The 27,916-nt window shown below is 44.1% G+C and overlaps 1 protein-coding gene across 3 annotated transcripts; it reads right to left on the bottom strand.

The window, feature by feature from the left end:
- Positions 1-4,835: 4,835 nt before the first annotated feature.
- On the bottom strand, positions 4,836-27,687 carry RMI1 (RecQ mediated genome instability 1). 3 transcript variants are annotated; one of them, XM_069229831.1, is made up of 2 exons: positions 27,529-27,687; positions 4,836-6,679 (listed from the first exon to the last, which is right to left on the bottom strand). In XM_069229831.1, exon 2 carries the CDS (start codon positions 6,636-6,638, stop codon positions 5,037-5,039), a length of 1,602 nt encoding a protein of 533 aa, XP_069085932.1. In that variant the 5' UTR covers positions 6,639-6,679; positions 27,529-27,687; the 3' UTR covers positions 4,836-5,036. The 3 variants fall into 3 exon arrangements, with proteins under 3 accessions (XP_069085932.1, XP_069085941.1, XP_069085950.1); XM_069229840.1 differs by lacking the exon at positions 27,529-27,687 and adding an exon at positions 21,330-21,433; XM_069229849.1 differs by lacking the exon at positions 27,529-27,687 and adding an exon at positions 21,002-21,048.
- Between the last annotated feature and the right edge of the window lie 229 nt (positions 27,688-27,916).

Raw genomic sequence — 27,916 nt, 5'->3', positions numbered from 1 at the left:
GTGCGGTATGTTTATTATCTTCAAGGGAGATAAATATGTAACGGCAAAGAAAGAAAAGTAACATTCAAAGGATTGAAAAGAACTAGAAGAGATATGGAAATGTAGGAGAATCATTGCAGATTTTATGATGACATGAAACACCTGAAAATACTAGACAAACATTGTTGAAAACTTCAAGGCATTGACTTGGTCTCACCCAATATGGATTCATATGTGCTATTGTGAGAACTAACATCACCATCAGAAAGGGGGCTGGAGCAGCGCAATATAGACTCCATCCTTTACATGTCATAATGCACAAATGTGCATTTACATTTGACATATTTACTGAGTGCCTTAAATAATATTAATGTGTGTGAACATTTAAATGCATTAATGAAATGTAACCTCTGAAAAACTGAAGCTTTATAAATGTGCAAACTAATGTTCATTTAAAAATCTTACATGTATTTATAATTCACATTTCATATTTACACTTTAAGTTGTATTTGCAGAAGAAACATGCATTCTTTTATTTGTGTACTGCATTTATTTTAAAAGTTATATGTATGCATGTATAATCATATATTTGAATCTTGGCAAGAGACGTGAAGACCTAATGAGCAGCTGAAGTCACCTATTCATTGTGTATCAGGAACGGCCAGAGTTCTGTGGGATAACAAATTCAGGTGATGTTGCAAATGCACACCACTGAAAAGAGGATTGGTTCCTGGTAGGGAGGACGGAGGTACGATTGATGGTGAAAGTTCTGTTTGTTTTAAGTAATGCTAATGCTCTTGAAAGTTAAGGGAGATTCTATTTAGACTTCAAGGGGTACAGACATCTCTGCTCCCTTTATTCTTGCAAGTGTGAACCTTCATGCTAAATACGTATTTCCTTTGCTGGAAGACTTCTAGCGGAGTCTTCAGTATGGCATTTCCAAGTTTCTCTAAGATTTCATTTAACCAATCCTCATTCCTTACTTAGAATTCTGGTTAAAAGATTTTAGAACAATTGAATGTTTAGGAGAGAGAACAGAAGTTTCTTTATGGAACACCTATTTGTAATTCTCAGTTTTTTGTACTGGAGCAGCTGTTACTAACTTGTATCGTAATGAGACACGACCAACTACAATATTCCAACTTGCCAACTGCAATCCTGTATCTTTTTTATATTTTCCTGACATGCATACTATACAAATGACTAACATAAGAAGGATATTTAACAGAGAGGAACTTGATGGTCATGTGGGGAAAAATAAGGCCTGTAGTTTTCCCAGCACTTTCCTTTAAAAGCAGAGGGAAGAAAGTGTAAATGGCTGCTACATCCTGGGCTTGTTGCCACCCTGGTGCACAGGCCCAGCTGACTACCACAACTAAGATGAAAGTGTACAGTTTAAAACAACATATGTTTCGCATCATTGGCTCTTCTTGAAATTCTAAAAGTTGGACAACCACCATGCCACAGATATATTTATGGAAACAGAAAAATGCTGCTTGTAAACAGAAGAGCAAGGGAAAACTACGGGCCACATTACTCAACGGTAACCAACCCAGAGGCAGGAAGAATTGGTTTATACAACATAATTCATCTCTTTCTCGGCAGATGGGAAAACGAGCCAGTTGAGTCTGGGTTCCTATATGCCCCATCATTTTCACTCATGCACACTAGTCCACAATTTTAAATTGCCTTGAAACAGCAGCTCTATGATATATCTTTGTTTGGTATCCTCTTAAACTGTACAATGGGGAAAAAAAACCACATGCAAAAGATATCAGGGAGGCTCATGGCACCCCCCATTATAACATCTACAAGGCAAGCAATGTTACCTCATTTTTCCTTGCACTGAATTGCCAAATCAGCACTTAAAGATGGTGGGAAAATGGTGAGACTAGGCATGTATAAAGAACGGCCCATGTAAATTCATGCTCTCTCAGACTACAGGACTGTGAAATACTTCTTGGTAGTTGACAGTATTCAGCACTGCCTAGATTTATATAATGATAGTGACGACCCAAATACAAAATATGACCAATGATCCATATATTTGAGAAATGTAAAGCACATACTTCAGTTTAAATAAAAACAGTACGGATAAGGTAGACAATGGAAGACTAGTAATCATTCACCTAAATAGGAATATTTACTTTAAAAAGTAGAATGTGGGGGGGGGCGGGTTTGGCCTACAGACAGACAAGCCCAGTGTCAGACTGATGACCTCTGCGATCAGGCCTTTCTTAAAGAGTGTAGAAGCACTTGCGGCCCTTCCAGTGAGCTGTGTACAACTCCCAGAGATGTCACGCATCGGATCCTGGCGTTGTGAGGGCCCCCCCCCGAAATAGAATAGCTGCAGTGCTGATGAAGTGCTCCCCTGTGGAAAGCACTGGAAAAGAGACTGGCCTGCCTTGGTAAAAGCACAAGTGGCAACTGCATCGATCAGCAGCCTCAGCACACCGGCCGGCTTATAGACATGCTGAGGACCATGGTCCTTGCTAAACCTTTATACCATCTGAGGGTGCCTCATATGAGCAAAGGGGTGAACAGCAACATGAGCTTGGCGAATGCTGTAGTAAAGGGACCTCAAGACCAACAAACAAGCCCCTGCAAACCTCAAACTACACCTACTATACTGAGACAGGACCAGCTGTGGCAACAGCTATAAGCCAGAAGATCTGCAAGCATGCCCCCGTGATCTCCATGAGAAAATATCTAATATGGTGACCACTCAGATGCAGGCTTTAAAAAAATCAGACCTGGTTGCCGGCCTGACAAAGGAGCTGCATAGCCTGGAGATCGAGTAGCCACTAATGAGACTAATATTGCTGCCATGTGCCAAGAACTAGAGAACCTACAAGCTTCATGAGTTAAAGCGGAAGAGAACAATAAATTATTTTGGGAGAAGTGCACTCAACTGGAGGTTAGAGCGTACCACAACAACATATGTTTGCAATATACGCAAAGCTGATGAGGAGAATGACGTGACCCGGTTCTTTAGGAAACCGTTCAACTACATACTCAAGGATACACCTAGGAGATACCAATAGCCCATAGAGTAGGGCCCCCCAGGTCATTAGCAGGGGAGCACCTGCGAGGTATTAACATAAAGCTTGCATCCACACAAGTGAAAGATGGAATATTATGTGAAGCAAGTAAAGCCGATCAACTAACATTACAAGATCACATTGACCTCTATCAGGATCTCTCTCAAACTATCCTGAACAACTTAGGAGCGCTTGCACTAGTGACAGCTGAGCATCAGAGGTGCGAAATACGATATAGATGGTAATTCCCAATTGCCTTGTGGTTCCAGATGGACTACAAATCATATGCTATCTGCATCCCAGAGGAACAAAAGAAATCCTGAGGCCATTCAAGGGCCAACGCCAATCAAATGCCAAGGACAAATGGGAGAAGCAGAAGACAGCTTGACAAACAGGACGCAGGTAAAATGGTGCATGTTGTCATTGAAGCATGATTGGCTGGAAAGAGCAGGTGATGGCAGAGTATGCAGGCTGAGAATCCTCCCACTCCTTGGACTCTCAGCAGGAACTTCCTGAGCATACAATGTGGTGACAACAGCCAACAGCACAAACTTGATGAAAATATCACAGTGGAAGAGATCACCAAAGCAATCCAGGACTTCCACCCTGATAAGTACCCAGACCGTCTAATGAACCACTTTTACAAACACTTCAAGTCAAAACTGCTTTCACAATTAGTTACACTCTTTAAGTCCTTTTTTACAATTCTCTATTGTTACCCCGTCGATGGCAGTAGCAAATATTACACTCATACATACATCAGGCAAACCCACTGACCAATGCAAGATTTATAGGCCGATGGACTTATTGAACACGGACATCGAAATATTCGTGAAACTACTGGAAAACAGGCCGCTACCTCACATGCCATACTTCGTAGGTGGGATTCCTCCCCCAGCAACATTAGACAGGTATTCCTTATAGAGGAGACTAACAGCAGGACGATCCCCGAGCTGATCCGAAGTACGACACCAAAAAAGTGTTTGATTGAGTAAAATGCTGGCAGCAATAGGATTGGGCACCTGAATGTGCAGGTGGCTAGTTGTGGGATAGAAAAGCCCAATTGTGTGAATTGAAGTTAACTGGGAGAAATAGGGTGAGATACTACTACACAGGGATCCACGTCAGAGATACCCGCTTTCCACTCTGTTGTTCTCGCTAGCAGTAGAACCCCTTGGGAATGCCATTTGGAGGGGAAGAACATAACATTAACCTATTTGCCAATATCGTGTTCTTGATGATGGCTGATCTGACCAGTTTCATCCCTAAAATACTGCAAATTATTGAGACCTACCTCAGAGTATCGAGCTTCGAAGTAAACTATGAGAAGTCTGAGATGCTCGGAATCGGTCTTGACCCAGCAACCAAACACACCAGTTCAATCCCGACCACTTTCCGTTGGCCTCAAGCAACAAAAAAAGAATATCTGTGAGTAAACATCACCTCACATGATAAGACACCTCTATGCGGCCAACTTTCCCAGCCTACTAAATACCATCAAAACTTACCTACACAGATGGAAATCCCTCTATATTTCTTAGCTGGGCAGAGTGGTAGTCATTAAGCAACATTCACCTCCTGTTCTTAAGACACATGCTCCCGCTCTCCCCAGCACTTCAGAAAGCATCAGGAAATAACTCTTGAAGAAACACCACATTCTCCATTCGTTATGAACTTTTCCCCAAAAATGAAGAGAACTTCCCTACCCTGTGTGTGATCAAAATTTGTTTCACTCAATTATATACATTTTGTATAGGTAGCACTTCTTGCAAGAGAGCAAGGATCCACATTTTATAAATACCAACATGGAAAACATTTATGTTAACATTACTTTATAGGAAATCTTTATTTGCCTTTATTCATATTAAAACATTCAAAATAAAACAGATTTTCCACTTTACTGTTTGCTTTTAAGATACTAAAATGTCAATCACACAGACTCACAAAACGTACTGGGAACCCAAACCTAGTCATGTTACCAGTACATTTAACAAAGATAATTTTTGCTATCATTCCTCACTTATTTAAACGTTTCTTCAGCATCTCCAAAACATCCTGATTTACATCTTGAAGATTTATTACAGTTGCTTTTGCTGTAGATGGATTAAATTCAATGGTCATTATACCACATAGATCCGTGAGTTCCCTTTGGCATTTCTGCAGGCCTGCAGCAAGTTTTTCATGATGCTTTGCATCCTTCTTTAGCTGCTTCATTTCTAGAACCGAAAACCCAATCAACTTAGCTAGAACACCATCACTGAAATCTACATTCAGGTAAGCAGTTCCATCAGAGATTGTTGCTTTTATACACCACACACCACTAGTGTTTGTGAGATTTCCTATTAGAGTTACAATAAATCCTTTGATTTGTACAGTTTTTAGTGTTTCAGTATTGTTAGCAAGTAACAGTGAAATGTATGTAAAAGGTGACTGATCAAAATCCTCATGAGTGTCATTCTGACCAATCCGTTCAGTGAAACGATTAGCTAAAGATGAAGATAAGGACAACTCTGTGAACCTTACAGTTGATATGTCTTTGTTGTCATTCATGAGCTGAGCATGAGTCTTCCCTGCTTCAGCACATTCTCGCTGGATCTCTTCTTCTAAGAGAAGGTCATCATCCAAATGATTTCCATCATCCAAGACTTCATTTAAATCGTCATCAAGGAAGTAATCATCGGGATCATTATCCTTGCCCAGGTCTTCACTTGCATTTGATGAAACAACCCTTGGGTCTGGCTGTTGATTGCAACGTCCATTAGTTACAGAGTGTGACTGTGCTGGACTGTAGCTAGTGATGTTGCTTCTGCTACCATAGCCACTATCCGAAGCAGTTTCGTTGTTCACTAGGAATTCCACATCATCATCAAGACTAGCAAGCAGCTCTTCATCTGAAGGTCCAAGAGCCGGCCCTATTTCGTCAGCAGCTGTTGGGAGAGCTTGTTGGTTGTTTACTCTATTTGGAGTGGGCAAACCAGGCTCTCCAATTAGTCCAGCTAAGACCCTTTCCTGATTATTTTCCTCAAACAGTGCCTCCACTTCGCCTCCAAGTATTTTCACATTTTCTGGTTTCAGCAAAAGTACACCAAGACGACAAGTAATGTTCCCCTGCAAACACATTTTAGTACCTGGAGGCATGTTACTGTGAAGAACGCGGACAGGCTGATATTCCATGCCTTGAATTTGTTGTACCCCATCAGTTAACAGAAGCATTAACATTCGAGTAGGCCTTGCTTCCCATGGTTTCTGTGATACTTGGGTAGCGTCTGATACTTGCTCATTTTGGTTATTTCTTCCTCTTAGCTTTTGAAGTTGTGAATAGGCAGGTTGACTTACATCTACAAGAGAATCCATCTGGATAGAATAAAATCCATTTAGTTCAAATTTCAGGGCCTCTGAAATGCTATCTGGTAACACAGGATATTCCAGGTCCCTCAGGTCCGTGAGAAGCCACTGCTCATATACCAGTTTGTTAATCTGTGCTGGAGGCAAGCTAACACCACTATGTTCTTGTTGGATCCAGTTCACGCATGCATCAACCCAGTGGTCAGGAACTTTAACGTGCCATGTGGATGAAAGCCAGGCTTTTACTCTTGCAGTGACACTAGATCCATTCATTTTCTTTTAAATAACATAAGGCATATATTTGTATGAAATTTCTGAAATGAAACACAAAATACAGAAGAGTTACATTTTATCCTAACATTGTTAACTTTCATTACCCGAGAATACTTGTATTAGTATATACTATAACAGGTTGACTTTCTGATTTCCAACTGCTATCCTCATTTTACATGGACATGGTTCGATCTATAAAACATACTCTAAAAACATACAATACATAATAAAATATGCTGTCTTGCTGTGAAACAGAGGTGAAGAACATGGTGGTTTTGTCCTGTAGATGGTCTTACAGGGGCAAGTCATGTGTAGAGTATAGAAGGTGCGTAGTGTAAATTGTAGTGGACTGTACATGGTGTAGGGTGCTGGTGACGTAGAATACAGTGATTTAGATGCGTGAAGTGTATATGGTGATGGTGTGGGTAAAGCAACAGATATATGTTTTCGATGCAAAGTTGGTTGTGAATGTTTACAGGCAAGGGCAAGCCAAGAAGCCAACGAGGAACCTTAGGTGATTATCACACATATTGCTATATTGGTTCACTGTGGGCTTATTTAACATAATTACATGAAATACCTCGTCATCAACTTAGGCCAGAACACGATCAATATAACTTAGAACAGATCTAGTGCTGCCAACCTGTAATAGGTGAAATACAAATAGCAGTGTATTATTCACAGACACATTAATTAGTTTTAACACAAAATGCAGTGCTCATTAGTAATCACACCGTGTGCAAGTGAATAGATAGTGAAAGTGTGCGTATACATACAAATGAATGAGGATGACCCGGGAATCCCAAGGTAGGGGGAATTGTCCAAAAATGAAATCAATTCCCAAACAAATAATTGCACCTCAGGGTAAGGTCCGAGGGTCTGACCATAATCAAGTGAACAGTGTAGATGGTATTTCAGGGAAAGTGAAGTGTTTTGGTGTAGTGCATATAATCTATTTAGTGGGGAGATTCTAAAATATTTGTGAAGTTATAAGTGGTGGGGTAGGGGGAAGAAGGATATGCACTCTGGTGGTGTAGGCTATAATATCAAGGCAATAGTCTGCTCTTTTCTGGCGCTAAAGAACCTACATGCTTTATTTGGCTCTTCAATGCTCTGCCCAAAATTACTGAGAGCAACATGTCTTAGAAAAACGATCACGAAAGGTCTGTATAGCTCATTGTATCGATCTGCTTCTTGTCCTCACTTTAGGGTAGGGTGACCAGCCGTCCATAAATTTCCTGGGCCATCTGTTATGTGATGATCTCTTTCAAGGACGCCTTTTGTCCGTAATTCTGCACACTGTAGCGAGCTGCGCTGCCCCCTGCAAGAAGCCTCGGAGTTCTGTAACTCACTGTAGAGGCTTGCAGAAACCCCTCCCTGACCTGGCAGAGACTGCTATTGGCCAATTATCATTCTGTTTGCCAGCGATTATCACATAAAGAATGATTACGGGGCTCTCTGTGCGGTCACGTTTGCTGGGCCTCCTCCTGTCCCAGCCTAGGGCATGGCATTCGGCTTTTCTTCAGAGGCTGGTGTCACCTCACCAGGGGCCACGCTCAGGGGAGGTGGGGGTTGCATTTTGGCACTTTTTACAGAGTTAAACGCACAGACTTAAAAACGTTGGGTTAACTCGGATGATCAGTGTACCTGAGAGGTCTGAGTTTTGTCTTGGCTGAGTTTTGACTCATCTTAAAGTATCGCAGCAGGATAGTGTGCCTCCAGCGAAGCACAACATGTAACATGCAGATAAAAGATATATATTTTTTTTTTTTTTAAGTAGACACAGTGGGTTACTGTTTTTGTCACAGGGACCCTTTCGCTAATTGCATTTATAAAATGCAATTATAATATGGCAGTGAGCTATAAACCAAAATCAAATAGCAGCATGGAAACTGCAAGGCACAGGTTTACAGCCTAACTGTTTTTCTCTAATCTTTCATCATTCTAAGGTTGATAAATAGTGTTCCTTTGGATATTATTTATTACTTATTAGTAAACACAACCCCAACCACTATGTTCTATTTTAAATTCCGAGTCTGCACTTCTCCAGACTAAGCAGTTATAACATATAATACCTACCAGTATGGATGACATAAGACTCCCACACTTTGTAGTCCTCATTGTCCTAAGCAGAGCCACTAGAATTGTGTGTCCAGGGAGGGCCAAATTATGAGGCAGGGTTGAGTAAATTATAAAGCAAGAAAAGGCAAATTATGTGGTATAATGTAGCATGTTTTGTAATAGCACTGATTAATTATTTGTCAGTTTTAAACTTGTTAACACTGTCTGGGCATATGTTTCACCTCATTAGAGCCAGTTTAACACTCAAATATAGCAATAAGGTACAGAAAGATGACCATTCAACATATGCAAGGGGTCTTCTACTGCATGGAGACATGTGTTGCTGAGTTTTTAATAACGTTTGAATCATTTGAGCTAAAATCTGCCAAATATGCAGCATATGATGGGTTATGTGACAAATGCAGCAAATCTATAATTATGCCAAAATCGCGGCGGCTGGACAATTGAATAATTCCAGTGGCCCTGGTCTCAAGTAACATTTCCTATGCATTGGCTTACACACTTATACATGCCATTGTGTCTGTATAATATGTTGACCATCATCTCTCTCTTTTTCCTCCTGGTTCCAACTCCCAGGGCTCTCCTCCCCTTCAAACTATGCCTTGATCTACTTGCACGTTTGGTTATTCTTTACAGGTGCTACAATAGTGTGTTCATGTCTCCATAGCAAACAATTGGCTTAGAATATTAAACTGAAGACCAGTGCTTTAGTTAAGTTAGCTCTGTCAGCTTTAAAAGAGGTGTGACTTGATCTTTATTTTGTTGTTCCAGTCTCAGCCTTTTTAAATATGACTGCTTGCTGGGTGAGGAACCAGGGATCTAAGTACTTTTGTTTACGATGATGCAGAAAACTCTGCAAACCAATTTGCTCTAGGAAATGCGGAACCACTGTTTCAACAGTTTATGTAAAGTTTATGCAATGTTGATGTATTCGGCAATGGATGCAAAAGTACATATATTTTTTTTTAATAAGGTTAAACATGAAGAAGGCTTTGAATCTACCTTTCCTGAACTGCACAATAATGAGCTCTCCCTCATTATGTTCATGTTGGTTTTGCATGGCTCCCCATGCCACCAGCTTTATTTTGCCTGGTGATCCCCGATGGCATTTGGTCAATTGCATTGCCAGTCTACTCTCATATGGTTGGTTGAGTGACAAGGGTGACGTCCAGGAGTTTACTGTGTCTAGCATGCTGTCTCAAGGATCACTGTGTGTCAACACCACTGTGAAATGGTAAACTGTCTGTTCAAGCTGCTGAATGTTGATTCATGGTTTTATAAGACTGGTATATGATGATTCTCTGTCTATCCAGGGTACTTTATGACTTTTCCTGGTGTAACTTGGCTTGTGTCTGAAAGTTTATTTAGTCTTAGTGAGCTGTCTGAGGGCGAAATGTGACCAGGCTACCGTATGATGGTTGACAGCGTGATGTGGCTGCCATCGCAAACCAATGCTGCTATCACTCTGACCACTTTTGTGGATAGGCTGCTGCTTGATGTTCCATATGTGCCAAGTCTTGGTCGAATTATGCCACAATATGTTTTGAGCTAGCCCAGCACATAGTATCTTTTAAACTGTACTTTGGTATAGTTTGGAGTGTGCTTGGGGCTATTTAAGAGGCTGTTTGGTGCATAATTGCACTAACATGGAGTGAGCTTGCAAAAGCAGTATTTAAATTGGCCACGTACATTGAGAACTCCAGCCAGATGGTTTGCTTGTTGATGTACCACACTGCGGTAATGCTGTCTGTCAAGACTTGAACTGACTGACCGCGAAGTGACAGGAGGATGGCCGGCCTTGAGAGCCAGACATATTGCCCATAATTTTAACAGATTGATGTGAAACATCTGTTCCACTGGAGACCAATGACCTTTGATCTCCAGGTCCCCCAGATGAGCTCCCCACCCTAGAGTGGAAGCATCCGTTATGACCATGGCCACCATAGGTGGTAGACAAAACAACCTTCCTTGGGAAAGGTTGCTGTCCACAGCCCCCCATTGTAGATCCACTGCAGTGTCCCTGGAGATAGTTATTGACTCCTCGAGATCCCCTTTGTATTGAAACCACTGCTTGCTGAGGCACCACCAGAGAGCACTCATGTGCCAACATGCATGAGTGACCAACAGAATGCAGGAAGCGAACAGACCAAGCAGAGGATTAGAACAGCCGCTCCATTCTAAATCAACGCCTGGAATCAACGCCTGAATGTCCTGAATCCTCTGAGGAGGGTAGGCCCGATTAAATGTTGTGTCCAGTACTGCCCCTATGAACAGGAGGTGCTGAGAGGGCGCCAGGTGAGATTTGGGCACATTTACTGCAAACCCAGGTTGAACACAAACCGGGTGGTCACTTGCAAGTGATGCAGCACGAGCCCTGGGGACCCAGCTTTGATCAGCCAATCATCCAGGTAAGGGAATACAGATATTGCCTCCCTTCTGAGTTCAGCTGCAACCACTGCCACCACCTTCGTGAAGCTTTGATGTGCGGAAGAAGACCAAAAGGAAGGACCGCAATCTGCTAGTGTTGCGACCCTACCCCCAAACCGGAGATACCTCCTGTGTGACTTCAGAATAGGTATATGAAAATAAGCATCCTGCAAATCGATAAACACCATCCAGTCTTCCTTGTTCAACGCAAGAAGCACCTGAGCTAGGGTCAGCATTTTTAACTTCTCCCTGATGGAGGAACCAATTCAAAATCTGCAGATCCAGGATAGGCCTCAATCGACCATCCTTCTTGGGAATCAGGAAATACCTTGAAGAACATCCCTGACCCTTTTGCTGCTCTGGAACCAGCTCCACTGCACCTTTTAACAAAAGGCCTTGCACCTCCAGCTGAAGCAACAGGAGATAATCTTCCATGCAAAACGAATGACAGGGAGGGATGGGGAAGCTCCCAAAAAGGAACGGCATAACTTTTCCCCACTATATTCAGCACCCAAGAGTCCAATGTGATTAACCCCCACTCGTGGGGAAAATGAAACCGCCTTCCCCCTATGGGTAAAACATGCTGGAATATGGGGATAAAACTAGGGCTGCTTTCCTTGATGGGCTCCCTAAGAGAAAGAGGATGAAGCATAAGGCTGCTGAGTTGCTCCTCGCATTCTAACCCTCCCACGTCCCCTATTGGATCTGTAGAGAGGGTTGGCAGGCAGCTGAACGTTGGATTGTGGCCTTCCACGAAAAGAGGACCCACGGTCAAAACCCCTGAATCTTCGAAAAGACCTAAAGGGTGCAGACGATGAAGCTTGGACTCCCAAAGATTTTAGCAGGTGCCCTGCTTTCTTTAAATCGCTCCAAAGCTGAGACGGCTTTGGTCCCAAAAAACTACTCGTCATCAAAACGAAGGTCCATCAGCGTAGCCTGAACATCAGTGGAGAAACCAGACCCTCTGAGCCACGCATGCCGCCTGGTTGCTACAGAAGTGACCATAGCCCTGGCAACCAAGTCTGCAGTGTCCAAGCCAGACCAAACTATCTGCTTTGCTGCTGCTTGACTGTCCAGCAGGTCATCAAAATGCCCCTGCACATCCTGCGGCAATCTTGGCACAACAGCTCTTGCCTAGTCCATCAGGGCATGGATATACCACCCCACCACACATGTTGCATTGAGAGACTTAAAGGCCATACTGCCTGAGGAGAAGCACTTCTTAGCAGTCTGCTCCATACTCTTAGACTCCCTTTCAGACAGAGTCGCAGGGAATGAAACAGGAGCAGATCGTGCAGAACAAAAGGCTTGCACCACCAAGCTCTCAGGCGTTGGATGTTGTGACAGAAACTGCAGATCTCCTGCAGCAACTCTTTATCTACAAGCCACAGTACTGGAAACCGCTGGAGTCGTGACAGGCTTCCTCCAAAGTTTTAAAAAGGGCTCAATAAGGACATCATTAAAAGGGAGGAGAGGCTCAGAGGACGTAGCCGATGGATCCAACACCTCAGTTAAAATCTTTGTTTTCTTCTCCGATGTCGGTAACGGTAGTTCCAAAAATACTCAGCAGCCTTTCTCATCACACTGTGGTAAGAAGCTGCCTACACTGTACGTTCTCCTCCATGGGATGAGAAATCCCACTCAGGGGATGTATCCAGACCACTAGCAGAGTCAAGGCCCTGAAATTCTCCAAAAGGCTCAGGAATTTTCCTTTCCTCCAACAGCTGTTGTTGATACTCTTGCTCCTCCAAGAGTCTCAAGGCTCTCCTTCTCGACCTCAGCCTGGACTCCAAACGTGGCATCAACAGAATTATCAGACGTCGACAACGCCGGTTTCAAAGTAGAAGGACGATCCGGCGGAGGAGAGGGAGATGAGACACTAGGGGTCGATCGGGATCCATCCGGTGCCGGAATCAACTCCGAACCAGCCCCTTCACCTAGAAAAAAGTGTACAAACGGAGGCTATCTTGTACGGCGCCGATGACCCCAGCGTGAATGCCAATGGACCCGTGGGACCAGCATGTGCACCAGAAGGGGCCATAGGTCTGTTAAATATGCTAAACATAGCATTGAGGAATGCTGAAGGATCCGCTCCCAGAGCCAGGAAGGCAGGAACCCTTTGTGAAGGAGGCTGGCCTGGCTTAGTGGGTACTTACACCTTGTGCCAGGTCCAGTTATCCCTTATTAGTAGATTAGTAGTGTTCTAGCAGCTTAGGCTGATAGAGGTAGCTATAGCAGAGCATCCAAGGCTGAACTAGGAGACATACAAAGCTCCTACTATACCACTTATATCATATAGGTACTATATCATAAGAAACACAATACTCAGAGTTACTAAAAATAAAGGTACTTTATATTAGTGACAATGTGCCACAAAAATCTCAGAGGATATACTCCCTTAGGAGGTAAGTAAAATACACAATATATACACACACACACACAAACGAAAATCAGGTAGGTAAATAGTTAGAAAAGTAGTGCAAACACTGTAGAATACAATAGGATGCAATATGCCTAGGGGCAACATAAACCATATACTAAGAAGTGGAATGGGAACCACTTAGGGACTGCAGGCCTAGTGTAGTGTGTAGAGGGTCACTGGGAGTGTAAGAAAACACTAAGGGTGTCGAAGATACCCCACCCCAAGACCCTGAAAAGTAGGAGTAAAGTTACCCTACTGCCTCAGAAACACACTAAAGTTGTGATAGGAGATTCTGCAAAGACCACAACTGACTGCAAAGCACTGAAGATGGATTCCTGGATCCGAGGACCTGCAAAGGAAGGGGACCAAGTCCAAGAGTCGCAAAAGTGTCAGGGTGGGGGGGGAGGGGACGGGACAGGAGCCCACTAAACCCCGGATGAAGGTGCATAATGGCTGCCTCCCAATGGAAGAAGCTGAAGATTCTGCAGCAACGAAAGGTGCTAGGAATTTCTTCGTGCAGAAGGACGGGGAAGGGGAGGACTTACCTCCTCCAAATTTGGACAGTTGGACCACTGGACAGTCTGGGTCACTTGGGTCCACCTCCTGTGTTCCAGGGGCCACGCTCGTCAGGATGAGAGTGGTCCCAGAGTACATGGGATGCTGAAGTTTGGTGCCTGCTGAAGTAGCGGGAAGATTCCGTCAACCCACTGGAGTTTTCTTCGTGGCTTCCAGTGCAGGATGAAGGCAGGCAGCCTCCAAAGCATGGAAAACCAAGAAACAGTTGAGAAAGCTGGCAGGATTAGGCGCTACAATGTCGCTGATAGTCTTCTTGCTACTTTGTTGCAGTTTTGCAGGCGTCCTGGAACAGTCAGCGGTCGATCCCTGGCAGAAGTCAAAGAGAGAGGTGCAGAGGAACTTTGGTGAATTCTTGCAAGTCGTTATCTGAGGAAAAGCCCACTGGAGAGACCCTAAATAGCCCTCAGAGGAGGATTGGCCACCTAGTCAGGTAAGCACCTATCAGGAGGGGTCTCTGACGTCACCTGATGGCACTGGCCACTCAGAAACCTCCAGAGTGCCCTCACACCTCTGGATCCAAGACGGCAGAGGTCTGGGACACACTGGAGGAGCTCTGGGCACCACCCCTGGGGTGGTCACTCCCCTTTCCTTTGTCCAGTTTCGTGCCAGAGCAGGGACTGGAGGTTCCCTATACCTGTGTAGACTGGCTTTTGCAAGGAGGGCACCATCTGTGCCCTTCAAAACATTTCCAGAGGCTGGGAGACGATACCCCTCCCCAGCCTTTAACACATTTTTCCACAGAGAGCGAGTGTAACACCCTGCTCTCATGGGAAATGCTTTATTCTGCCTTCCTGGGACTGGGCTGCCCAGACCCCAGGAGGGCAGAACCCTGTCTGTGGGGTGGCAGCAGCGGTAGCTGCAGAGAAAACCCCAGAGAGCTGGTTTGGCAATACCCAGGGCCCATAGTGGAGCCCCAGGGATACATGGGATTGGCACCCCAATGCCAGATTTGGCATGGGGGGGGGGCAATTCCATGATCTTAGACATGTTACATGGCCATATTCAGAGTTACCATTGTGAAACTACATATAGGTATTGACCTATATGTAGTGCACGCGTGTAATGGTGTCCCCGCACTCACAAAGTCCAGGGAAATGGCCCTGAACTATGTGGGGGCACCTTTGCTAGTGCAAGGGTGCCCTCACACTTAGTAACTTTGCACCTAACCTTCAACAAGTGAAGGTTAGACATATAGGTGACTTATATGTTACTTAAGTGCAGTGAAAATGGCTGTGAAATAACGTGTGTGTTATTTCACCCAGGTTGCAGTGGCAGTCCTGTGTAAAGATTTGTCTGAGCTCCCTATGGGCAGCAAAAGAAATGCTGCAGCCCATAGGGATCTCCTGGAACCCCAATACCCTGGGTACCTAGGTACCATATACTAGGGAATTATAAGGGTGTTCCAGTGTGCCAATTGAAATTGGTAAAAGTGGTCACTAGCCTATAGTGACAAATTTAAAGGCAGAGAGAGCATAAGCACTGGGGTTCTGGTTACCAGAGCCTTAGTGACACAGTTAGTCACTATCCTGGTACACACATTCAGGCCACAAACTATGAGCACTGGGGTCCTGGCTAGCAGGATCCCAGTGAGACAGGCAAAAACAAACTTACATACATGTAAAAATGGGGGTAGCATGCCAGGCAAAATGGTACTTTCCTACACTTTGCTCCTCCTGAGGTGTCTGAACCGACTCAGATACTTGCACACCAGACTCCTGGTCATGAGTAGAACCAGGACAAAACTGAGCCATAGGGCTCTCCGGGGTCTCAGAGATTTCAATCACAGTCAGTGCCGGAGAAGCCTGTGGAATCGGAGGCTGAGGAGACACTGTAGGGATGATCTCCCGCACCGTGCGGCGCCATCTCGGAGGGGACCTTGCCCATGTCTTTTGTGCATGCCCGGTGTTGGCAGCACAAATGAGAGTATACTCGAAACTCATTTTCAATTACCTGGGCATACGCTCAGGTAGGCCAGCTGTTATTAGTTAGTTAAATGGCTCCTAAATTCTCACTTGCATGCCGGGGGACCAAGTTTATGGTGCAGACCTTCAAAAAAAACTGTTGAACATTAGCGAGATGGGGGCATAAGACTAGGATGGATTGCGGCTGGCCTGCTACATGCTAACAGGTTTATATTGATGGGATGCCATTTGGTATGTTATAGGAAACCGGGCGGGTGGTGAAACACCAATGTCTAGAAGTAGGGTCGATCTCTACTTAGTGGTGCATAGCACTCTGGATTGAGGAATTAAGAAACAACGCCCCCTGCTAGTCTGATATTGTCTGCGCTTTAGGATTAGCTAATCAGGTTGTGCTGTAACTCTCATGGTTCCAAGTGAGGTCCTGGTTTTAAGACTCAGCACTTGGTCTATTTTTAAGATACATTTTTTGTGTTAGGATTACCAGGCGGTGTCAAATTACTGGGACAGTGTTCAATCAATACGTTTTTAATCCACACTATTTTTGTAAATATATGTTTTAATCACTAACTGTGATTGTGTGAGTATCTATTAGCCCAATAATGTGATGAGTTTAAAAATTGGCTTTGGTTTTAATTAACTATGCAAAGAACTCCATTTCTAACTCTGCACTGAACTCTATTTGGATGAAGGATATCAGCGCAAACTTGACTTTTTTCCACCTAACCCCTTTGCACAAATCACACGGCTGGTAAGATGCATCATTTTAAAGTACCAAGAGACTCCCTCCGACAGTATGTCTGCTTACAATATCAATAAATATAAGTTTGAGAATACGCATGAATGAATGATTTTTGTTAAGCATAGTTATTCTAAACCATAACATACATTAGCGTGTTTTTTTTTAACTTGGTAAAGCTACTTTTCATAACAAGCATTTGCAATGCAACAGGTCTCGCATTTCTCAGAGTTAGAGCTATTAGCAGTTGTAAACTCCCAACCGGACTTTTCTTGCCTCATTAAATGGGAAAAAAACAAGCGTGATCGCGCTGCTAAACAAGTGAGAGCACGCTGCGAAATAAGAGAAAAAGTAGTCCACAAACTGGACGGAAAACAGCGAGCCTTGTGTGTTTTTAGTACTTGGTCACTGCGCTCGAGGAGGGCTAACCACCGGAAAAGGCATGACGTATGCATGCCTTCCATTAATGAAAGCAAGCAGATTTTAAAAGGCAAGTCCACGAACCAATGAAAGACACTGACGTGACATGGACGGGGCTCCGAGCCCTTTTCCAACTACTACAGCGTCTCGCTGCGCATGCTACGCAGGATCGACCCAAAAAAGGTACCAAAACAATGTTAAAAAAGTCAAGACATTGTGATAATAGCAATCCACATTTAAAATTAGGATTTAGCAAAAAACATTAGAAGGTTCAAAGCTGCATAGCCTTCCAATTTTTTGCTGCAAGCTTTAAAAATTTGGTAAAATTACAGTTCAAAGGGGTGTTCATTGCCTTAAGCATGTGATCACAGATTGACTGCACAAGCTAATTCCGTGCTGGTTAAAAAGTGCACTTAACAGTCTCATCCTCTTGTTCAGCAGACCGGGGCAGAGAAAGGTTATGTGGATAATGTTTTCCTCCCCAGATTTACTGTCTGTAGCCAATATTTGTAGTGTCCCAGATCCAGAGAGCAGTGTTTACAAGAATACTAAAGGAAAAGGGTTCGACTGAACCAGTCATTGAGGTGAGTTTTTAAATCTGGAGTCTCAGACCTCACATATGAGCTACAATAGTTGCCATCACTTTGTTAAATATTCAGCTGATGGTTATTTAAGAAGCAACAGTAATAGTATATATCAGTGTTCCCTATCCTAAATCGCATGAGTTAGCTGATTAAATAAAATAATACAAGTTACAAAAAAAATCAGAAATATGCAGTAAATATCTGAGCTAGAGTGACTATCATTAACTGCTTGAGAGGAAAGGAATAACTTAAGTGGAAGAAATCCAGAATGATACATTGTTGTTTCCCTGTCAACTGCAAAGAACCATCAAGCATAAACCATGACCAATCTGACAGAAATCAGTTATACCATTTTCATGTGTAAAAGTTTCTTTCCATCCTTCTTATGTTCTCTGAGGTTTGTGCATGGAGTAAGGAAAGGAGATAGCTTCTCTTTACAAGTGTGACCATCAACTAAGCTAAACACTAAAAGGACCAAAGGTTTTGTAGCTAGGCTACACTGGGGGAAATTTGGGATATCACTATCAGCCGCAGTTGTTGCTTGGACTACACTGATGCAATGGTAAAGAACCACTGGGTTCCTTGTCCTCAAAGTGAAACTGAAGGCGAACCAGTTCTGTTGGTACATTAGGATTTTCGATCTCTGGCCATTGGGCGAGAAGTCTAATTTTACCTTAAACTTTGCAAAGCGCTGGCAGCTCTGCATGAGAACTAGTCCACCTCAGTGAACTGTCTCCTGAATGGAGGGCTCAATATGGGGCCCCAAAGAAATAATGTGGTTTTGCACTTAGTCTCGATTTGTACTTGGTGAGGATTTCATCCGACACCCTTAAAACTGCTTTCCTATGATTTTTACTGATTTGCCTTTGGCCTCTTGCAAAGATCATTCTCAATATATATCAATAAGTTAATTCACAGCATTACAAAACTCTGAGCAAACTTCCTGTCACTCAAGAGGGTATTCTGTTTATCCTCTGAAGCCCTTCTGGCTACGTAGGTAATATCTGGCTAAGAGTTAGCCTGTTTGCGAGCTAGCGCGAACCACAGAAAAATACTTTACCCAAGCCATCTGTAAAAGTAACAACTTTATTAGGGCTATTGTAGAGGCTACTAGTATTAGTCCCAGATCTGGGTCACCTACACTATAACAATGGTGCCTGCAGCACAGTTGGTTCCTTGATCGTCCGAGGGTGGACTCCATATAGTGCACTCTTGGTGTATTAAGAGTCCTTCTAAAGAACTGGGACATGCATTGCCTGGTTTGACTTTTTGTAGTACTCCATATAGGCTTAACAGTTCCTGCCCTCAAGTTGGTTCCCATATCGCCCCTTGGTGGTTTAGCAGTGGTACTAACAGCTTGGGTCTTTTCAGTTGTGCTGGTGGACTCCATAAACTGATCCATAGCAATGCCCATTAACGTTTGATGCTGTCTCCCAAATGATTGGTTCCTGCATGTGTGACTGAACGCCCCCATCCTTTGTGCTACACTCTACGTTTATGTGCAGCAGTGTTTGACGCGTTGCATCTAAACCACATTGTCAAACTACCCATGTCGGCACTCCTGGCAACCATGCATTCTAAAAGGTGCACTGCAACCTGCTGCAAAGTGGCGCAGTTCATGTCTTCACAAGGGGTATTAAGCCCTATGTGAATAATACAAACAAAAAAAAAAAAAACACACACGCCAGAAAGTGCTTTGGTAAGAAGATGATCCAAATTGATTGACTGCCTCGGTCAAACCTGGGTCAGATTCTAGAGCCTAGCTTTTTTTAATTTTTATTTCCTACCTGACTGCTCCATAGAAAATCTCTTTGCCACTTCTCTGCGCCATCTTTTGATTTCTGCCACAAGGTTCTTCCTTGGGTTCTACATTTTAAACCCACACTGCACCTCTTAGCCAACCGTCTGACTTCTTATTTTCCTATAGCATATAAATTCAAATTAACATTTGATTGGTAGAAAAAGGGGCTTTGGATATGGCTCACTTCCAAGAGTGTATGTCAGTCTATTGCCATTGGACGAGGTCCAACTCTCTGACACTGAAATATGGCAAAATGGAATTTCTGTTTATGGAGAGTTGCCCACCCACTAGGTCTGCTGAATGGTGGCCTGCTTCTCTGTCCTTCCCAAACCCAGTTAGTAGGGTTTGCAATCCTAAGGTCACCTTTCAATCCACTATTTCACTTGCACCCCAGGTCAACAAATTAGCAGCCTCTTGTTTCCCCCCCCCACCCCCTAAAAACTCTTAGGGAAATTATCTCTATTCCACCCAAGCTTTTTCGGAGAAATGTTGTTCAGGCCATTCTCTTCTCTCACTTAGGCAACGGGAATGCCTTGTATTCCCATTCTCTATTTCAGGCATGTGCACTGGCTACCTGTCGCTAGAACAGCAACCGCTTTGGGTTTCTATCACTGTGCTGGCCCCGTGTTCTTCCAAAAGCATTTTAAATGCTACACCCGCTATAAGTAGTTTGTGTTTAAAGTAGTGTTGCCTTCTGGTCCTATCTATGATGTTCGGGTTGTGGATGGGTGAGCGTTTTCTTTCTTTGCTGTTCTACATTGGTATAACCTTAACACTGCGGTTTCAGCACACAAAAATCATGTCCCAATGCAGAAGAACCTTAAAAAAAAAAAATAATAATAAAAAAAAAACGGTCTTTTTTTTTTTGCAAACTAACAGTACCAACTGCATCTGCACCAGTCCAATCACTGTGTGGGGGAGGGAGGAGTAGGCGTCTGGGCCTTAGAAAAGCATAACTCTCGAAGCACCCATCAGCCTATGTATAACGTCACCAGCCCACAAATCATTCTCGCTTGCCCATAAGCGTTATCTAGTTCACCTACCCATGGCTTTTCTTCACCCCCCCCACCCCATCCCACCCCCACAAAAAAACACCTATTCGCCTCTGTTAAGTTTAATGAGATCACTTCCCACAATCACTTCGAAAGGTATGGAAGGGGAATGAGACAGAAAAACATGATAGATCGGGTTCGAGAAAGAGGATTGGAGACACACAAGGCTGCGAAGAGGAAAGTTGCAGGCAAAATAAAGTTAAGTCTGGCATGGGCTATTACGGCAGTCCAACAAAAATCGTTAGAATTAGCTAAACTCTAAAACGATGGTTTGAAATTGAGTTGTCTAAAGGAGGCTGGTTTGGTAACTAAAAGTTAGCTTTAACAAATCCATCACTCACGTCTAACAAGCGTTTTACTTGCACAGCATTTAAAACCCTCCACTGAGAAGTATACAGCTGACCGTTTGAGGTAACTTTTAATGAGAAGTAATCCGGATGTCGAGGTTTTTTTTTTTTTTAAACTTTTGTTTTAATATGCTTCCAATTCGAAAGCAAATAAAAAAAGATGGAAACAAAAACACCATAGAGGCGCAAGTCGCTTTACACCGCATTGAAAATATAATTAAATCTGCACCTTGTACGTAATGTTCGCCTTTCAAGCAGTTATCTTCTTTTAAACAGTTGCTTCTTTCACACTAAACACATAGAAACAAATAAACGAACTCACCTTTGGAGTTCCCTTTCCTGCTTTAAGTAAAGCACTATGGAAAAATCAGTATGCGTGCCGCTACCCTTTGAAAAAGGGTCATGCGGTGGCAAGATATACTGAAAACGACTGACAATGGCTTTAACAGTGCTCAACGATGGTGTTAACTGCTTACGAGAATGTGTTTGGGCAGCTCATGTCCCCACCCAAGAAGGCCCTTGTTTGCATTTCAATTAGGTCTGCTAGACCAAACCGCCCTCAACCAGCGGCAAGGCCTGTCGATTACAAGACTGGGGAAATTTTCAAAGCAAAATAAAAAATGCAAAACAAAAGACACAGAAGTCGTAAAAGAATACATGTATATAATCGGGTGCAGTTTATTTCGCCGTGTCAAAAGAATTTAGCAGCACCTTGGATGAAAAATATAATTTAAATGTATTTGAGCATAGCTCAAAATAATTATATTGGTCTACAAAAACATGCAAGCGGCATTGGTGACATTAACAATTTACTTGTAGGCACATTTACATTGTATCCTGCATTCATATTTATGGTATTTGAGCAACACGGGCAGCAGAAGCTGCCTGAAACCATATCTGAGACTTATTTTTGAGCAAAGAAATATAACGGGCCGTAATGAATTGGACTTATACTGAGCTGTAATGGAAGGTCTCTGTAACATCCCTCCTAACCAATGTCACGCGGATGCACGTTTTTTAACTACAGCTACACAGATAAACAAGAAACTGCTCCTTGGCTGAGCAGGCGGGGCCCGCCCTTTAGGGTGGAGGGGCCACCCCCCCCCACACTTTTGCCCCCCCCATGAAGTGTGTCTGTCAGGCTGAACAAGGGTCAGTCTGACAGACACTCTTCATGTTCAGATCAGGCAGCCAGGAGCAGACGCGCGATTTGCGCAGACTCCTGGCTGCATGAGCTGAACTTTGCTGGGCTGAGGAGGTCACAGCTCCTTTGGCATGACCTCCTCGGCTCAGCAAAGGTGCCTCGAGGCCCTCCACTGGGTGACGAGGAAAGCGTCACCCATTGACTTCCACCTGGGTGCTTCAGATTTAAGCCCTGAAGCACCCAGGGCGAGTGTCAATCAATGACACCTCGTCACAGAGTGGGGTGGGATCAGCAATCTCACTGACCCCATCCCACTCTGTGACAAGGCTGGGACTGCTGCCTCCTCTCATTGGGTGACCTAAGGTCAGCCAATGAGGGAAGGCAGCAGTCCCAACCCCTCCTGGGACCTACAAGGCTGAATGGAGGGGGGGGGAGATCTTTTTTAAACGAATGTTTGGTGCTTGTTATGAGTGTTGTTAATGAATGTGCGTGTGTGTGAAAGAATGAGTGTGTGCTTCCTGCCCACCCCCCCCCCCCCCCCCCCCCCCACTCGTAAAGCTGCCTGGCGCCACTGGCTGAGAATGCTAGTTGGCCGCCCTCTTGCTCAGTACCTATGAAGCCAGCCAGTTCAATAAGGAATAGTTACTTTCATGAAACTCCAGTTCCCCTTTTGGGTACTTTTTAGGTTAAAGTCTCTGGTTGCAAAGAGGTTCTAGAAGCGCGTTGAAAAACTTCCATTGGAATACATTCTGCCTAGGGCTTACCATTAACTCCGTTTTGTAACACACATATGCTTAACTTTCTATTTGCTAGCCTCATTTGTTTTAGGCTGTAGAGCATGTCTTTGTTCCCCCCTTAGAGCATAGCTAGTTTACCACCTCTCTGACTGGCTCCTTATATTGTTTCACAAGTGCTTGCTTTCCAGGAACTTTTTTTCTTTTTCACAAGGCACTCCATGAGAGCACATGTTTTTCAGTTGTGTCCTTTGTATGTTAGTTAAGGGAGCAGGAAAGGTGCTGTATTTCTTTGAAAAGCTTTCCTGCCTCCTATCTTTCTGCTTGACTAATTCTACTTACCTCTGCTGCTACCAGTTCATCAATCTCACATGCCTGCGGGGAGCAATGTTCTGTCTACCAGCTTGTTTATTTTGGACAGTGCTGTTTACTAATACAATAACGAACAATCCTCTTCCTCAATTGAACAACCATAGGCACTGGAAGTAGAGAGTTGGGGGTTGCTGAAGCACCACAAAGTAACCATGATAGAGTTCAGAATGAATGAGCAATAAAACTGTTTTTTACATTTTGTTTCTATCTTGTTGTATTTGCTGAGCATTCAAAGACAGAGGTCAAATGTTAGACTCCATCTGAGATAGGCTGGTGTTTTATTTCCCTGACTTCAAAGTGAAAGAATTATGTGATGATTTTACTAGGTACATATGGGTGTGTGATATAAAATGCAGTAGGATGTTATTTATTCTAGCACACATTTAAATGCCAGATAATGAACTGTGCAAATATTTCAGATCTACCAGAATCAGGAAAACACAAACAAAATACTTTTTTTTTGTAATTATGAAGTAAGGTGGAAAATAATTAAATACGATCAAAACAAATCAATACACTAGATCAACGGTACTCAAAGTACGGCCCGCGGGCCGCCAGCAGCCCCACGGACCTCGCTTGGCGGCCCGCGAGACGCACACCAAACGCCACATCATAATGGCAGCAGTATGTAAACATAGAAGAGGGCCGCCTCTATGTTTACATACGGCGGCCATTGTTTATGGCGTTGCCCTGACGATCCTGGAAGCCAAAGCCCCATAAAAGTCAGCGCTTGCAGCTAACTTTTATGGGGCTTTGGTCGTCTGCTTCCTGTCACTGGCTCCACGTCTGCTGCCCGCCTGCCTGCTGTTCCACATTTGTGGCATCTTTACAGTGCTTTGAGTCAGGTAAGGCTCTTTGGTTATTTATTTATTTGTTTTTAATGTAGTGTGTGTTACTGGGGTAGGCGTGAGAGCAGATTGCGCTGTGTGTGTGTGTTACTGGGGTAGGGGTGAGTGCAGATGGCGCTGTGTGTGTGCGCGCTGTGTGTGTTACTGGGGTAGGGGTGAGAGCAGATGGCGCTGTGTGCAGATGGCGCTGTGTGTGTTACTGGGGTAGGGGTGGGAGCAGATGGCGCTGTGTGCAGATGGCGCAGTGTGTGTTACTGGGGTAGGGGTGAGAGCAGATGGCGCTGTGTGTGTTACTGGGGTAGGGGTGAGAGCAGATGGCGCTGTGTGCAGATGGCGCTGTGTGTGTTACTGGGGTAGGGGTGGGAGCAGATGGCGCTGTGTGCAGATGGCGCAGTGTGTGTTACTGGGGTAGGGGTGAGAGCAGATGGCACTGTGTGCAGATGGCGCTGTGTGTGTTACTGGGGTAGGGGTGGGAGCAGATGGCGCTGTGTGCAGATGGCGCAGTGTGTGTTACTGGGGTAGGGGTGAGAGCAGATGGCGTTGTGTGCAGATGGCGCTGTGTGTGTTACTGGGGTAGGGGTGGGAGTAGATGGCGCTGTGTGCAGATGGCGCAGTGTGTGTTACTGGGGTAGGGGTGAGAGCAGATGGCGCTGTGTGTGTTACTGGGGTAGGGGTGGGAGCAGATGGCGCTGTGTGCAGATGGTGCAGTGTGTGTGTTACTGGGGTAGGGGTGGGAGCAGATGGCGCTGTGTGTGTTACTGGGGTAGGGGTGAGAGCAGATGGCGCTGTGTGCAGATGGCGCTGTGTGTGTTACTGGGGTGGGGTGGGAGCAGATGGCGCTGTGTGCAGATGGCGCAGTGTGTGTTACTGGGGTAGGGGTGAGAGCAGATGGCGCTGTGTGTGTTACTGGGGTAGGGGTGGGAGCAGATGGCGCTGTGTGCAGATGGCGCAGTGTGTGTTACTGGGGTAGGGGTGAGAGCAGATGACGCTGTGTGTGTTACTGGGGTAGGGGTGAGAGCAGATGGCGCTGTGTGTGTGCGCGCTGTGTGTGTTACTGGGGTAGGGGTGAGAGCAGATGGCGCTGTATGTGTGCGCGCTGTGTGTGTTACTGGTGTAGGGGTGAGAGCAGATAGCGCTGTATGTGTGCGCGCTGTGTGTGTTACTGGGGTAGGGGCATTGTTTTGAAAAAGGGGGTGGGGTGGTTGTTCCCCCTCTAAGCCCCGCCCCCCCGCTGTCACTTCAGTGCGGCCCTTGGCCGCAAACCATACTGCAATTTTGGCCACCGAGAAAAAGTTTGTGAGTACCCATGCACTAGATGATGCCAATTTTCACACACTATTATTTGTGCAAGGTATAGTTTTATTAGTAAAAATATGTGTCTGTGCAACCATAATGGTAAATTCAACGGAAATGTGTTTCTGTGATGGCAATGCGCTACCACACCATGAGTACTTCACTTTACACAACTCCACTCCATCCTGCTCTACACCACTTTAACACTCCATGACACACTATTCCACTCTGCAAAATACTCCATACCACGTCACTCGGACATTCCAGTCTGCAACACTCCATGACACTCTACTGTGCAACACCCTACTCCCCTTTATGGCGCACATTCCAATCTGTGCCACTTTACTCCACTCTACGAAATTCTTATCCACTCCACAACACTCTACAAACCCAATCCACTCCTCCACTCTACGACACGACTCTAAACCACTTAACGACACTTCACTCTTTGCCACACTTTCCTCCACTCTATGCCACTATTCTGAAAGTTTAGGGTACGCTTTGGTGAAACTATAAGCAAGAAGCAAAAATCTAATTTTTGCAAAAGGCTGACGCCAGGACACTTCATGTTATCACATGGACAAAGCTGGCTGTTTGCACAGCTACTAATAAAATCTGCCATATTATACTTTTATATTTAATCAACATAGGTACTATTAGCTAGTGCTGCAGTGTTACATGCTATTGCTTCTTTAAGTTACCCATCCAACTGGGATCCGTTGAAGAAAAAAAACTACTGTCATGCTGTCAGCATGCGCACGGATGGTGCACAAGCTCACATAAGGATGCGGTCAGCTGATTAAAAAAAAAAAAAAAAAATCTTTAGCCATGCAGCGAAGTATGGAGGGGTGTTGTGCTGTACAATTAAAACCATTAGCAAAACCAATAGGTCTTTCGGGCTAGATCTACTGTCTTTGCCAGTTCACATTTTCTATAGAAGTCTCTCCCAAGTATTCCTGTGTATGTAGGATTGCCACTTGACCATTCTTTTTACTGGCAAGACCAGTATTTCATGACCAAGGTGGTAAAAACAATTAAAGAAATCACATAAACGGTTCCCTTATCAGTACATAAATAAAAGAGCAGATCCAATTAGAAATCACTTTGAAGTGTTCTTTAAGCTGTCTAAATGATCCTTGGCTGATATTTGGCCAAGAGTAACTAAAAATCATACATTTCTACTTGAATATAATGTCCAGACCCTTCTAGAAACTTAAAACATGGACAAATTGCTGTTTTTTTTTCTTTTTCCTGAAGCATCCCTACGAGAGTAGGATTGAACTAAGTCAGTCCAAGCGCTGCGTTTTCCTTGGCAGACATGTTTTGAGGGGCACTTTCCAGGTCTGTGATCCAAAGCGCCATCTTAGAGAGGGTAAGCAACCCCACTGACAGTCAATTATAGACAGGAATTGGTGGCAAAAAGCTCTGATCAAGAAAACACACACTATATCAGGCTAAAAACGCTTACGGAACAATAGTTAAACGGATACTACAGGAAAAAAAATGTTTCCCATAACACAAGGTGGTTAGAAAGCTAACCTTTGTCGCTACTCACACAAATACAGGTAGCAACAAAAAAAAACAGACACGGATATTCTCCATTCAGTACATGGCGTCGAAAGGGCATTGTTTCTTTTTTGCAATAGCATGCGGGTTTTTAGGGCACTCCTGAGACATTCCTTAAAAAAAGAACTGTAGCGTGGCCCCGGAAAATGTTTTAATAGCAGAGTGTACCTTGGAAGAATAGTGGTTTCTCGAGGATGCATCTAATTATTACTAAAATCAGGGAACGTGGTCACGACAAACGCAATGAGTGAGGTGTTCACGGAACGTAGTAAGTTTAGCTAAACGGAACAAGAGTGTGTGTGTGTCTCAGCAAAGAACGGAATCTTGACTACATTTTTTAAGAAGCTAAAAACTGTTGTAGGTTTCTTCTGTGACAGATTATGGCGTCATTAATGGTCTTTCTAGGCCAACCATTCTTAGTGCAATCAAGAAGCTGTCTCAACTACATTGATTCAATTAGAAGTTTCAATTTAACCTCCGTTTCACCCAACATGGCTGTTAAATAATATTTGCGAATGCTGAAAGCAACAAAGAGCAACTGGTGCGAGCGCGCAGCATACGCACGTTACTGGCAGTTGAGAAGACGTCAGCTCCTACTCCAAGGTAACGCGGCGCCGACAAACTATCGTTGAGCTGAGGGGAAATAAAAAAAGACCGCCCGCCAGATCCGTCTGTGTCCACTCTCACATCGCGAGATTTACCAGTCGCCATATTCCCCACTACAAGCCCAATGCCAGAAACGCCCCCAGAGCCCCGACGAGAAGTGGATTCTTTTAATGCATCTCTGCAAGTCCTTACCATTACAGTAAAAGGAAAATTCGTGTTCCAACACTTGTACAATATAAACCAAACAGCCAGAAGCCCTTTTTGCAAAGCGTCACGTGTATCCTGGGGCATGGCAACTGAAAGCGTCATGACTACCCGTTTCTTCCCTACTGAAAGGAAACAACAA

Source organism: Pleurodeles waltl, chromosome 1_1 (genome assembly GCF_031143425.1).
Source record: "Pleurodeles waltl isolate 20211129_DDA chromosome 1_1, aPleWal1.hap1.20221129, whole genome shotgun sequence".
Classification (NCBI taxonomy): domain Eukaryota; kingdom Metazoa; phylum Chordata; class Amphibia; order Caudata; family Salamandridae; genus Pleurodeles; species Pleurodeles waltl.
Note: the sequence above shows the minus strand (reverse complement) of the source record. Positions and strands in the feature narration are given on the sequence as shown.